General features: G+C 36.6%; 1 protein-coding gene across 1 annotated transcript; it reads right to left on the bottom strand.

Annotated features, from left to right (window-relative positions):
* Positions 1-1,657: 1,657 nt before the first annotated feature.
* On the bottom strand, positions 1,658-4,401 carry CYP79A2 (phenylalanine N-monooxygenase-like protein). The gene is made up of 2 exons (XM_086570996.1): positions 3,218-4,401; positions 1,658-2,441 (listed from the first exon to the last, which is right to left on the bottom strand). Exons 1-2 carry the CDS (start codon positions 4,271-4,273, stop codon positions 1,812-1,814), a joined length of 1,686 nt encoding a protein of 561 aa, XP_086427122.1. The 5' UTR covers positions 4,274-4,401; the 3' UTR covers positions 1,658-1,811.
* Between the last annotated feature and the right edge of the window lie 11,525 nt (positions 4,402-15,926).

The raw sequence follows: 15,926 nt of genomic DNA, 5'->3' as shown, positions 1-15,926 counted from the left end.
CTTCAAGTGTACCTTGGTGTATGAAGCAGCGATGGCAGAGATGCATAGAACACTTAGACTACTACAAATTGACTCCAGTTTGGAGGGAAGCCAATTTCATAGCAGACCAATTGGCAAAGTACTTGGTCAGTCTTCAAGACAATGATCAACTTATTTTTATTGTAAAACCCCATGGATAACCAAATGGGAGGTTCCAGAGCATGTCTATTATATGTTTTGTGTGTGCGTAGACTGTAAGTAACTCCTGTACGTTTGTACTCCCCCCCCCCTACTGACTACTGAGGAAAAAAAAAGAAAAAAGTATAACTATAAACATAAAGAAGTGCTTGAAAACGACTAGTGGGAGAGATGTAATATCTTCCCCCAGCAAATGCTCATTTCCAGTTCCAATTTCTTCGACAGGGTAGAGTTTCAGGTTTTGCTCCCAATTATCTTGTTGCAGTCATGATTTCCAGGCATGAGGAAGACTTACTTCTCATTCACCTTGACCCAAATTGCTTGGTAGGCACAAACCCCTCCTTTTCCTACAGATGCTTCTTTGTGAAGATCCACTAGGTGGTATGAGGCTAGTTTTCGTTACGTTGATTTCTTCTCAACATAAAGTTGTGACTTGTGAGTATCACTGGCATCGTTAAGAATCAGTGTTCGCCCAAGCATACAGCTATCGAAACTAGTACTCGAATTGCGGGATCCAAGTTACTGTACATATGGGAAATGAAGATTAATGAAGACTACTCTTGCTCTTGGATTTTGAGATTGATCTTTCACATTTAAAGATGAAACTCAAGAGAGAATTTTGGTCCTTTGACACACAGATCTTCTCTCTAAAAATAAAACCTAGTGGTAAATGTAAGTGGGAGAAAATTGGGACTGTGTCTAGTCCGGCACCTGCTTCGCCTCTCTATTTTACTTGGGAACAATTCTACATACCCTATCCCTTACAAAACACTACTTCCTCCTCTGTACGTGAATGTCATTTATAATTCTGAAGTTTCATGCCATTCACTTGTTGCTTACCAGAAGTGCTAGCAGCAGCACCAAGGAAACATATTTGATATATCTATCTCTCGTGAAAGGAGTTACAGTAACTTTCGTCTTATTGTTATGCTTTTGTTTTGATGTATTGCTCCACCACTTTCACAAGTAATTGCGTTCTTACTATTTTATAGGTATCATCCATGACAGTCCAAAATTGATTATTGGTATATATGCCAAACGATCAAGGATCTTGTGACTGCACAATGTCCATCAAACTACTTAGACCAACTCCAACTGTAAAAGTTAAAATTCCACACATCGAAATAAACAGTGTACAGGGATGCAGGGGAGACCAGACCACACTCAGAGGCGGGAATCTATTTTATTTTTCCATTTTTTTCAAGTGTGCCTGAGAAATACATGTTTGGACGCCCCTATAAACGGCGTCAGGGGACGGATGGCCTCTGATCCCTCATATTAAATGCCTACCATTCCAACTATGGTCTATGCAAGGATTCGAATTAATATGATCGATATATAAAGTTAAAGGCATGCAGTGTTTTTTAGCTAGAAAACGTGTTTTTTGTGTGTATTAGGCCCTAATTTCCCATCTAGTGGATTCGAGAGATCGACATCATGAGTATTGGTGCTTTGGTTTAAATGATTAATTAGACAACAATTTACTGAAACAATAAAAATTTATTATAACATGATCAGTTTCCATAATACAACAAAAATTGAGTACATCATTATCCCATATTTCCATATAATTAATGTTCAAGTATGAAAAACCATTGCCACAAAACGGAAAAGAGAATTGAAAAAGGAATTATTTAGTTCCTTGGGTACAAGTGCGCAGGCAAACGAGGTTTTGCATGGGCATGCAATGGCTTAGCCAAGAATAGATCATGAGTCGACTCGGATAGATCGATGTTTGACTGACCAGATGGCACAGTCCAAGTGAACCCTTGAAGAAGCCTAGCTAATAACATAACAGTCATTGCCGATCCAAGTGGCACCCCAACACATCCGCGTCGCCCAGTGCTAAACGATATGAACCGTAATTCTGACTCACTGAGCTCGACCTCACTCGATCCGTTCAAATGGCGTTCCGGTTTGAACTCCAACGGTTCCTCCCAAACGTTAGGGTTCCGACCGAGTCCAGGCCGACTCAACAGGACATGACTACCTTTTGGTATGTAATATCCAGCAACAGTTGTGTCAACGTGCGACACGTGTGGAAGGTTAAATGGAGCGATAGGGTGGATTCGAAATGCTTCCCTAGCACATGCCTTAACATAGTTGAGTTTTGAAAAGTCAGATTCTTGTACAAGTCTGTCCTTTCCGACTACGCTGTCAATTTCATCTACCGCTTTTTGGAGAAGTTTAGGTTGGTTGATCATCTCTGCCATGGCCCATTCCACCGCGTTTGATGGATTATCTACCGATGCATAGATCAAATCCTGCAAATTAAACATTAGAATTAACTTATCAGATTGGGTGCTTAGGTACAGATGTTCGTATGGTAGCATGGAAGTCGTAGTACTACTTGCATAATAAATTAAATTGGTAAACTAGTATACTGTATGGCAGTGGAGAGTGAGTGGAGCTGCGGGAAAAGAAAGGGTTGGGTGAAGGAGAAAAGGTATTAAGAAAAAATGAGAGAGAAGTTGAAGACAGACAGACGCTCACTTGATTAAGCAATAAAAACCAAACTATATGAACTTAATTATAACTTAGATTAGCGAAATAAAAATAAAAATATGAACAAACTTGGAGTCTTGGACATATATGCATTCGATATGATCGTGCTTTCCCAAGAAATGAAGTTATAGGAATCACTACCTATAGTTGATCAGATAACTAACTAATTGTTTTAGTTTGTGATTTTTTTTTATTTAAGTAAAACATTCCACTTTAACATACTGTAATTAAGTTTTAATTAAACATGAAACATAAACATCAACATATGAAGTCATTACTGTTGCAAGTGCATTTGTTTTTGAGTAGTGCTACACGTGCCTACTTTTTAGATCTACAATTGCGACTCACTATTTGTATAATACTGGTTTGTATTGCAATACACAGAGACATGTATCTCTATGTAAATCAATTATTATCATTAGTAGATGGGTTAGGCCAGTGTCTAGATGGGTTAGGCTAGTGTATCATTCCTGTTTGTTTTTGGACAGCTGTGTTTCATGCATATTATAAACTTTCAAGTAGCTAATAATCTTACCGCAGATTGAGCTTTGATCTCATCCGTTGAGAGCAATGGCTTCTGCTTTTCATCCTTGAGCGAAATGAGTATATCAACAAGATCTTCAGGCTCCTTCTTGACAGACCTAAACTCATTTTCTCCATCTCTCCATTCTTTTATTCTTTCATCGATTATAGTATCATGATAGCTGTTAACGATCTTAGTTGCGGCCTTCATGATCTTTTCGTGACCATCCAAATCAAATCTTCTCATACGAGGCAGATAGTCCGATACATTAAAGGCGTAAAGGAGCGAAAGAACTGTGAAGAGTGCATCCACATGTTCTTGCTCTTCAACTCCTGGTCCTCCATCACTCCTCCCCTTCCCAAAGTATCTCTTGTTAAACATTAGCTTTCTAATGACATTTCCACTATATGCTCTAGTTGTTGTCCTTACATCAACGACTGCACCATCATTAAGCCCAGTGTTCATGCATTGGTTATAAACATATCGAACTAGGTTGTCGGCTTCTTCGGTTCTTTTCTCAAGAAGCCACCTTAGTCTAGCTGGACTAAGCACTTCAGATGCTACCACTCTTCTCATTTTCTTCCATTGATCTCCCCATGGTGCAACTGCAACTGATAAGAACCCGCGACTAGAGTATTCGGTCCCCATTGTAATGGGCCTCGACGCGAATATAGCATCTTGTTTTTTTAAGAACTCTCTAGCAATGATAGGGCACTTCACTGGAATAATATGTGTACTTCCAAGTCGAATACATGCGATATCAGTATTCATTTCCTTCATAAGCTTTTCAATCCATTTGTATGCTGGTCTTTTGGTAAGTAATTCAGGAATGTTACCAATAACAGGCCATGGTACTGGGCCTGGAGGAAGTTGGCCCTTCTTCTTATGCCTTAATTTGGATCCAAATTGGATACAGAATATGATAACTGATGCTAACAGTATGAGTGCAGTTGTAGGATGAGTAGCACTCAAAAACATTCTGGTTAGACCGGTCACATTTACGTCTCCTGACCCCCACCCGAGAGTCAGAAAGGAGGAAGAGGAGAAGGTAGATGTGTTGTTCTTCATTGCTGTTCCAAGATACTTGTAATTTTTGAGAGGAAAAATATTTCTTTTGGATGGTGAAAGCTGTACGTTTTGTGTGCTATGTTTGCATGTACGAGTTATAGTTTAAGCCAGATGGCTGAGAAAGTTTGTGTTCAAGTTCTGATTTATATGGAGAAAAGACAGTAGAATTAAAGGTGTCATAGATTACACGGACTTCACGTGAGAATTTGCACATGTGGGTCACCACTAACCTTTTCTGATTTTTTGCCATTTTTCTAAAATTTATTTTCCAGTAGCTCTTCTGGTTTGGGTCAGCATTTTTTTCTATCTTGCATGGAATTCAGTAGTAGTTGCCTCGTGAAATCCGTGGGTCTGGTGAACTAACCCTTGTTTAAGAAATTTACATTAGCTTCCAGGCTTCAACTCATAGTATAGAACATGGTTCACGTTTGATTCTATAATTCACTAATAATCAGCACATTAATTAACTGCAAACCTTAAACTTGATTGAAGTATACGTACATGGTACTAGAGGAGGGCTTGACCTCAACGAGCATTATTAAAGATCGTATATTGGAATTCATGTAATAGTTACTATAAGAAAAAATGTGAGGAAAAAACCTCATACCAAATTAAAAACTTGGTTCTCGAATTATATTTACAGTCGTTTAGTATAAGAAAACATTTTCGAACACTTTAAAATTGAATATGGAACTTGATCCTCCTACCAAACAAAAATTTCATTTTACCTACTTCAGATCTTTCTAAAATTTATTGTAATTAAGATCTATAAATCTTTGTATTAGAGATATATAACTCCCATAATAAAAAATGATATCAGTCATTCTGCAATGCTGCCTTCTTTGATTTAGAAATCGTAATAAAGTGGTAATAGTTGAACCAGAAAAATGTAGAAAGTACATTAGAACTAACGTCAGCAGACACCTGAGATAGCACACGCAGAACACGCTGTTCACCAGTCTCCCCTTCATTTTGAAAAGCTTTATTTAGAAGAACAGATTGATACGATGCATTTCAGCATGTGGACTGTCCAAAACAAATTGGTAGAAAGTATAATTACGACTGACTATATATCCACGCCGCCTAGCAAGGTAGTGAGCCATCAGTACTCAAACCAATAAGCCTTACGCATGGTTTTTTTTTTTTTTTTGAATAGATCAGTAGGGGGTTATGGCTGATCCCAACCTGCATTAGTTAAAATCTTAAGTACATCCTCCCATTCTTACCCTCCTCAGTTATAGACATGAGAGTTAAGCACAAGGAAGGGACAAAGTAATTGGTTACATAGTCATTTTCTTGTCCAGCAATAAAATCTGCAGCTATATTCATTTCTCTGAGCTAGGGGTGTCTCTTTTTTCCGAAAACTCAATTTTTCCGAATTCCGATTCGATATTTTTCCGGATTTGGCAATGATATTTGTATTTTTTCCTAAAAATAATTGGATTTTATGTTTTCAAAATCCGATCCATATCCGTTTTTTAATTTCGAATTTTTAACATATAAAATATTTCATATTTGTTAAGGGTCGTTTGTCCAATTTTAAACTTATGGAAAGGAAAAAATAAAATGGGTGGTCCACTATGGAATGGAATGGAATATAATTTTAAATGGTATGTGTTTGGTAAAAGGGAAAAAGGAAAGTTAATCAAAATGGAAAGGAATAATTGTATTGTTGGGTCCCATCCCTATCTATCTATTTCCTTTCCTTTCCTTTCCACAAAAATTTGACAAAAATCTTTTCATTCTTTATGATTTTGTTTCCATATGGAAAAGCCCATTTCCTTTCCATTGGGTAAACAAACGCCTTTTTAAAACTATTTTTTTCCTTTCCTTTTCCAACATAAATTAAAACTACATATAGTTTACAAACCAAATAAAAATCCTAGAGAAATTGAACATTATATTAATTTCGGAATTTTTAACATATAATTATTTCAAATTAAAATTAAAACTACATATAGTTTACAAACCAAATAAAAATCCTAGAGAAATTGAACATTATCTCTCTCACAACTTCAAGAAATCAATATTTTCATTCTAGTACATGTCTCAATTTATCCCATATTCCTATTTATTGAATTAATGCATTAACATGCATGAAGAAAAAGTTTGTTGAATGAACGAGTTAAAAGGTCTAAGTTGTTTTAAAGAATTAATATATTTCAAAATGATTGCTAAATGAATGTATTAACACACTCTCTGCAAACCATGAAACTCTTGAAACCATTGCGAAATCAATAAAAGGCTCCAACTTCAAATATTTGATTTGAAATAATAAATAACTAACTTAATAGGTGCACACTTATATCTAGTGCCCTACAGATGGGCACTCGCCCGTCTTCTCTGACATTAAACTCGACTAACATTAGTAGTTTCCTATATTAATATGGTTTCTTATTTTTGTATGTGGTTACCTATTTGAACCCTAGTTGTAATCTATATAAATCAATGATATACATAGTCTTCTCTCAATTCAAAAAAGACACACCAAAACATTGTTTCAATAGCCTCTTTAATTCACATAACTTAACTTTGTAGAATTGTTGAGATTGATTGAATTGGAAGCAAACACAAGTTGATTCTTTTAGGTTAGAGAGGTCATTTTCTGTGTTATTTGTTGCCAGTTAGTCTTGGGAAGATGAGGGTTCGGTAGAGTGTTTGTTGTCGGTACTGTTATGCATTCATTGAAGATATTAAAAGAGTTCTATATTGGGCGCCACAGGAATTGGATTGGGTAGCCTCCATCCCAAGCCCAAACAGCGAAGTCCAAAAGAAAGCCCAATACACCCCTACCTAAATCGCGCATAACCGGGAAAACTTTTTCAACTGGTATCATCTTTCTTGCGCACTCATAAAAAAACCAAAAATCAAAAATAAAAACCAAAAACAAAAAACCGTACCTTTTCTCACCGTTTTAATTTGAGTTTGGGCAACCACTATTATTGATGTTAAGAACGTGAACCATTGTTAAGAAAGCGACATTGTTAAAAACACTCATTTGCTCTGAGCTAATTTGAGTTTGGGCAACACTCGTCTACTACAGGTATTTTGTGAATCAATTATATAACTTGTTATTGTTGAATAATTTGTGGTTTCTATTGTTGATTATTATACAAAATGAAGTATTGTTTGAGAAACATTGAACCGACCCAGTTAGGTCATTTTGAAGATGCACCAAACGACTCAGTGAGGTCATTTTGGAAATGGCCCAAACGACCCAGTGAGGTCGTTTGAATGTTTTTTTTAAAAAAATATTCTTGAATATTCTTTGTATTAATTGTTGAATAATTTGTGGTTTATATTGTTGACAATTATACAATGCAAGTTGTTAGGACTCCAAAACGATAAATTATACAATGCAATTTGTGGTTTCTATTGTTGATTATTATACAATACAAGATGAATAATAAAATCGGTAGAATGTATAAAGAGGTGAGAGATATTTTTGAGTACAGTGAGGGAGTCTTAGCTTTGAAACTTCGGGGTTATGAAAAATTGGGTTTGAGTGCACCTACTGTTGTTAAGTTAGTAAGTTGTAGTCCATTGTTATTGGTTGGTGGTGTTAATAAGGATTTTGTTAGAGTTCTTGAAAAGTTGAATCTAGGAGTTAGTAGTGATTGGTTTGTGGGGCATTTGTTATATGGAAGTGTATATGATTGGAGTAGAATGCATGACATGATGTGTTTTCTTGAAAAATTGGGTTGCAATAAAAAGGATATTGGACGGCTATTTGAGATAAATCCTGCTTTCTTGATTGAAAATTCTGAGAAGAAAATTTATGTCCTAATATCTATGCTACTCAAAGTAGGTCTCAAGATGAATGATATTGGAAATTGTTTGAATTTAATGGTATTTAATTTTTCTTTTAATAATCTTAGTGGTATACCAATTATGACATTTGTTTCGTTGCAAAGTAATTCTTGTTGGGATTTTTGTGGCACTTGTAATGTCGAAAGAATTGTAATTTAGCTCGAAATGATTTAGATTTGATTAAACTTATTATAATTACTAATACTTGTTTTATTTTTTTTGTAGCAATGGGTCCTCGATAAAAGAATGTGAAGAATGTAGTGAAAACTATATTCAATGGTGTGAAGAAGTTGTTTGGTGGTGGTTCCTCTAGCGGTTGAAAGAAAGAGAAAAAGGGGAGAGGGCGCCACTACATCATTGCGTAGAGGGGACCACAAAGAAAAAGAGGTTCCTGAAGTTCCGAGTGAAGATAGTGTAAATAGTGTAAATAGCCATAACAATGTAGGTTTAGATGTAAATATGGATCGTGGGAAGAGGATAGTGATGAGGAGGGTGAGGAGGGGGAAGAGGAGGGTGATGAAGAGGATGACAATGGGGATGAGGAGGAGGAGGAGGAACATGATGATGATGTAGAAGAAAATGTGGTAGAAGTCGTACCACCAGTGGAAGAAGCACCTCTAGTATTGGATTTTGTGAGAAAATCCAATAAAAATCCAATAATGATTTGGAGTTCAAAAGTGGTGAGTATGGGGGTAGCCCGTATGAGTCAGAGCTGTTGTATGACTATGCGATGCATGTCGCTCGCGATGTTTGGGAGAAGAGGGTAATATTTTGATTTTCTTTAGTACTTTGATTTTCTTTTACAAAATCTTTTGTTTCTGCTCATTGAGTCTAATGTGTGCTTGGTTGTTTCAAGAGGATCGCGGAGCGTTGAAGTGTGTTTCACACTTAGCGAAGTTGTGCCAATAGGATTTCATGAATGAATTTAGAAAGTCTATGAGATTTGCCTACTAGCTGAGAAGGACTGGGTTGTATGATCTCGTATCAAGTTATCACGAGCATATGGATCCACCATTGGTCTCTACGTTTGTGGAGAGGTGGCATCCGGAGACCAACACCTTCCATATGCCATTTGGGGAGATGACTGTGACTTTGGACGATGTTGTGCAAATCTGTGGAGTCACAGTTAGAGGAAGAGCGGTGCAAGGGGATAGTGAGTTGAACTTACAACAATCGGTAAATCTCTTACACCGGGGGTCTGTGGGAACCGTTATTTTCAGAACGAATATTTCTACAAACCGCGAGAACCCACGCGTAGTGGAATCAATTGGGTTCACGGTTTTGGATAGAAAACATATCTTTGAATCTGGTTTAGATAACTCTGAGAATCCAAGCTTTATGAATCCGTATCAACAATCAACCGCTTGATCTTCTATTGTATTCTTTTAGAATAGATTAGGACGTTGTGTGGGCAATGATCTACCAATCCCCTTCTTTCTCACAAAGCTAGATCCAATTTTGGATCTATCTTTCCTTGTCTCTTTTATAATCCAAGGAATAGTGAATTTCAGCCGAGAGAGTATTCTATTTATAGGCTACAACAGGGACCATGAGGAGAAATTAGGGTTGGGCCTCGACGGGGTTTGGACTTCCCATGTTAAGCCTGAACACACGCCCAAGTCCGTGAACAAATGACTTATTCCACTAAAGGTCATTGTTGCACTACCGCCTAATCCCAAATTACGTGTTAAGCGTTTATGGACTTCATATTATATGCTCGTTGATCTCTCCGTGTTTAAGATATCGAATGTCCGCTTGATTAAGTCAAGTTCTTCGACAACTATATTAATCAACTTCTTATGTCCTTAAGTAGTACCACTCAACCTCATTGTCATGTTAGAATAAATCCACTGCGGGGTTTACATGACAATCTTTTGAGCTCCTCAAGGGGACATCATCAACCCGATTTCTTGCGGGACATGAATTCCTTCTATAATCAACAACAAACCTTACACACAATGTCATTACCCAATCCATCGAGTTTGTTGATTCACAAATGAATCTCACTCATTGATGATTTAAAGCAATGTACAATGCATGTAAGTGCCCGTTATTATATCCGGATTAGGAGGACAATCATCCATAATAACAGAGGCGTTTGTTCTCTTATATAGTTAGTATAAAGAGAAACAACCTTACTTGGTCCTGTTCAATACACACAAAGTGTACTAGTGTAATCCTATAGTCAAGATAGACTAATACTATATTATACTACAACCGTACCAATGGTTTGTCCAAATCCATCTAGGTTGTGAACGATTACTTATACTTTATAAGGTACTGATGATATGATCTCTTCTGTGTGTTCACACCATATTATTTACAACATAAAGTATTAGACACATGTATATAACTAATAACATATATAATATGCATAATATTTGCCCATATGATTCTCATCAAAAATATAAAGAATTAGAGTTAATACAAAAGTAATGCTTTTAGTATATAACCCTATCAGGGTCTCCCCATTTATTTGATTAAGGCGGAGATGGAAGTTACCAAGTTCACTTCAAAAGTAAGGCTAGAATTTCTCTCGAAGCATTTTGCTAACAAGGTTCATGATAAGCTCATATGTAACACTGCTGGGAAGGTGGTGGAGAAGGCCTTAAGTTTGTAGGAAGTCCAACGGGCTGTCAGAGCTTTTATCTTGTTTTTCTTTGGATGTGCCGTTTTTACTAACAAGTCTGACTGGAGTGCCTCTATGTTATCTGAGGTTGTTGTTGAAATTTAGTGAAATAGAAGAGTATGTATTGGGGGCAACAATTTTGGTGTTTTTGTATAGAGGTCTTGGGGTTGCCACATGTGCGAAGGTGAAAGGGGTTACAGGCTATATGACTTTTATATAGGTAAAACTTTAGTATTTTAGAGATTATTTTTAATGTTAATTTTATTACTCTATCAATATGTTAACTATTTGTGTATATATATATATCTAGGCGTGGATCTATGAGTACTTCCCGGTAGTCAGACCAATCCCAAACATGGACTATAACTTGTCTCAGGCGCGTGCTCATAGACACACATGTAGTCGCTCTGCCCTATGATGACACAACGCATGCATTGCAACGTTATCGAGCGATACTTGATAATATGAATTGTTTCAATGTAAGTATTTAAGTTTGTTTATATTATTTTTTTTAGTAATTGATCATTGGAGTTGTTAATAACATATTTGATTTTGTTTAAGGTTGATTGACATCCATACAATAATGTCAGAGCTACAAGCCCGATCGATGATATTGTATTTTTTTAGGGATTGATATGTTTTTTCAACATTGTCAAGCTTTACGCTATCGCAAGGGTTGTGTGTCAGTTGGGTCACATGGAGCTTATACCCGTAGATCCTCTAACACTAAATTAGAGGACAAGAACTGTAGCAGGTCGCGGGTATGAGGTGAGATGGACCAATATTGGGCCTACTTACTGGGAGTCATGGCAGAATCACGTGATCCAACCCTGCAATCGGGAACCTATCTCATCTTATCCAAGGGAGTGTCATCCAAACTACATGATTTGGTATGCGAGGAATTATCACATTCGATTAGTAAACCCTGAGCGTGCTCCTATTTATTTCTCCATAGAGTCACTTCTTAACTGTACACCAATTGTGAGTATTGTGATTTTAATTGAGTTTATCTAATTGTGATTTTTGCATTCGATTGGTAACTTATCTTGATTTCATTTTTTTCGATAGAACGACATCATCGATGAAACTAGTCGCATGCTAGAGAGAGGTATATAATTGGTTGTGGATAATATTCCAGAGGAAGCAAGGTCCTCCTTTGAACACGCATACAACTTGACTAGGTGCAAGTACAGTGGTGGGCGTTATAATTCATGATTTGTTTCAGTTTAGGGTTTGTAACTTTCTTAACTTTGTAATTTGTAACTTTGGAAGGAATGGATAGATTAAATGAATGAATTTTGATTATGGAATGAATAGATGTTACGTGGAATTTGTTGTTATTGGAATGAATAAATTTTGGAATGAATGGATGTTTGTGTGGTGATTGGAATGAATGAATTTTGATTTTGGAATGATTGGATGTTAAGTGGAATTTGTTGTTATTTGAATGAATGAATTTTGGAATGAATGGATGTTTGTGTGGTTGTATGGATATAAAAGTGTTGTAAAAACAAAATGAAATTCTAATTTTTTTTGTCCAAACTACCCAGCCATGTTGTCCCTTTGAATTCTCAAACGACCCAGCCACATCGTTCCTTGAGAGTTCCCAAACGACCAGCTCAGATCGTTTCATAAAAAAACAGAGAACTTTTCTCAAACGACCAGCTCAGACCATTTGGCTTAAAGGTCAAATGATCAGTTTAGATCGTTTGGTTCAAAGGTTAAATGACTAGCCTAGATCGTTTGGTCAAAGGTAAAACGACTTGACCATGTCGTTTGGGGTAAAATCAAATCAAATCAAATTATACTTAATCCAAATTACATCAAAATATCATATTGACAACATATGAACATTATTTTCAAATCACTTGATTGCCGTTCGAATCAACTTAGTCGATCACTTTCCAAATCAAATCAAATAAAAGCCCAAACATTATTTCCAAATAACATAAAAATAAAATAAAATTACACTTGTTCCAAATTACATCAAAATAAGATGTCAAAATAAATTTACAAATTACATCAAAATAACATGTCAAAATGAATTTACAAGTTACATCAAAATATCATATCGACAACATATGAACAACTTAGTTGATAACATGTACTGTTAGGTCTTCAACGGGCTTGTCTTCCCATTTTAGATTGAGAATGTTCAATGCCATAAACTACAATTGTTTTGTTGTGAATGCCAAATTTTAACTTTTATCAATATCATATTGATCTCTAAGCCATTGACGCATTACTAGAGGAACCGAACAATCTTGAACAAGTTCAACATTGACAAAATGATTTCCACCAACATGTGCGCTACCCAACACTTTTTTCACTCTCTCAGGATTTGCTTGGGTTCTCAACAACATGATAAGGAAAGCATTGACGAGCTCCTAAATACAGGAGGAAAACATTAAATCTTAAAGCAAATAGGTATCCAACAAAGGGCATGCTCATCCACTTATTTAAAGGTGCGTAACCTTCTTCATATGGGATTATTTTCTTCACATAAACAACCTTATTTTGACTGTACAAAGTACAATAAAGGGGGAGGTGGTCAATAAACTCTTTGTACAAGTCCTTTCTCATTTGCGACCAATCTTCTTGACTTCTTCCTAATGCAATGCATAAAGCTCTATAACCGCAGTTGCCATCACCAACAGGGTCATTAACTTTAACAATATATTTGTGCATTTCTTCAGAAATATCTAACCCGTAATCCTTAGGACTCATCGTCTTTCCAAAGTCTACCTCATCTTTCACATTTTATAGTGTGGTTGTTTTTGGAGAAGCCTTATTTCTTGGTGTGGTTATTTTTGGTGTTTTTGGAGAAATCTTCTTTCTTGGTGTGGTGTGGGTGTTTTGGGTGATTGTTTTTGGAGAATGCTTCTTTCTTGGTGTGGTATGGGTGTTTTGGGTTAGTGTTTTTGGAGAAGACTTCCTTGTGTGGGTGTTTTGGGTGGGCGTAGTGTTTTGTTATGACAAGACCCACTCCTCATGGTCACTTTGAGAATGTTCAAAATAAGATGGATCTCGCTTTGAAGAGTTCTCATATCCAGTTGGAAGCTTTCTCTTGCAGCTACCTTTCGGCCGACCTTTAGTTTTTGCTTCCTCACAAGGAGGTACTAGCCATGTACTTTATGGTACGATAATCTCCATAAGCTTCATAATCATAATCCTTTGCTCTTCTTCAGAAACCATTGCAAACCTTTTCATGAACAAGTCGATCAAAGGTCTAACATCGGGACCAACACCCACTGACATATTAGGAGAAGCAGACAATGTTTTCCAAAAAGGGTCGATAGCAGTCAAAGGGATGGACCACTCTTGTTCTTCAAACTCAATTAATTAATGAGCACATGACAGTCCATGGCTCGTGTGAAAATAGCACTAACACCTGATCTCTCCATCTTTAACACATTTTATGTGGGTATATATTTCTTCAAATAACAAGTCCAAACATTTGCATGAGATAAGGCCTCTGAGTTCATGAAACAAAGGAATCTGGTGGTGGTGCTGAGTTACAATCATACTCCTCTCGAAGGTAGCTTTAATCTCGGACATCTGGATCTCTAGAATCGGGTGGATTAAGCTAAACATACTCAAAAAATCATGATAGTTTGCATTTCCTAGTACACGCTTCACTTAAGCATGAGACCCTTCAACTTTATTGGTCGTTGTACTCCCAAAGTGAATGTGTTGGTCAGTCCGACAACATACGAATTGATTCCTATGAGGAAACCAAGTCTCTCGGAAATAACTAACAAAATTAGAGTACTTAACCCTATAATATTTTTCCAAAGCATCCCATCTACGCTGAAAAATAACCTCTGTTTTTGATTTGACTACAGTGTTCTACGAGAACTGGGCCTTATCTACAAGTTCTGTGCTTGGAAAATTATCGTAACATTTTGAAAGGACGCACGTAGCGATATGCCATCTACATAGATGCTTGTGTGCGTTAGGGAAAACTTTATCAACAACACTTATTAGGGCCAAGTCCCTGTCAGACACGATCACGGATGGGTTTATGTCACCAAGCAAGCCACTAAAATAACACATGGCCCACTTATAGTCGACTATTATTTCAGACTGAAGCATCACCTAACACATGGTGAAAGACTTCCACGTTGAACTCACCCTAACAAACTCTACGAAAGGCCACCGATACCTGTTAGTTTTGTAAGTAGCGTCTAACATGAAAACTGTTGAAAAATTTTTGAGCCAACTTAACACCTTCTAGATGGGCCCATAACAATCCCGTTATCTCCTTGGTATTTTAATCCTCTCTCAACTCTTCAAAATAATGTTCTTTTGCTAACAACTCACGCAATCTCTGCAATTGTGTGAGACCGTTCATATATAATCTCCTCACCTTCTGCCTTGCAGTGTAGACTTGGGATATACTAGATATGTTTTTATAGTACCTATTCTGGATGGAATCCAAAATTTGTTTAAGCTTTATTTCACACTTACTCATCTCTAACAAGTACTTGAACTCTGGAACGGTCAGACGAGTAGCAAATGCATGTCCTTCAAGGGTCTTCGCCAATATATGGTTGTGAATACCATTTCTAATTTATATTTTCCAACTATCGATAGTGCCATGTTGGAAAACACTTTGTAACTTAAATGGACATCCCGATTTCTTGGTTCCCGACTTTCTCTTTTTAGACCTCCCTTCGCCTTCCTTCTTCTGTGACCCACACCCGCCACTCGCAAGCCAAATTCAATCTTGCTACTCGATTTTCTTTAGCATATATGCTCGACTTTTTTAATTTCTACAATCACATTAACTTGTTTTTCTCTAGCGGTTGCCCAACCAATTACCTTGTTACGTGTATGAAATACCTAAACACATAAAAAACAACAACTATTATTAATAAACTAATAAAATTATATTTAGAAAATAAAAAATAAAAATGAAATCAATGCCTACTCCATCATACCTCTTCCGTAGTAAATATTTCTGTTGTATCATTTAAAATCGGTTGACAATCCATGTCATTCGAGTTTGCAGAGGATTGGTTCTCGGATAGCGGGAAATGATCCTACATATAGAATAAAACAATAGTCTAAAATAATTTGTGTAATGAGGGATTTCAAAGTCACAAAAAAAAAAAATGAACTTCTCACTAAATTTAGTCCAAACGACCCGAGCCACATCGGCTAATAGGGTTCCTAAACGAGCCAGTCATGTAGTTCCATAGAGGGTCTAAA

Source organism: Coptis chinensis, chromosome 7 (genome assembly GCF_015680905.1).
Source record: "Coptis chinensis isolate HL-2020 chromosome 7, ASM1568090v1, whole genome shotgun sequence".
Classification (NCBI taxonomy): Eukaryota; Viridiplantae; Streptophyta; class Magnoliopsida; order Ranunculales; family Ranunculaceae; genus Coptis; species Coptis chinensis.
This window is presented reverse-complemented; position numbering and strand designations above follow the sequence as displayed.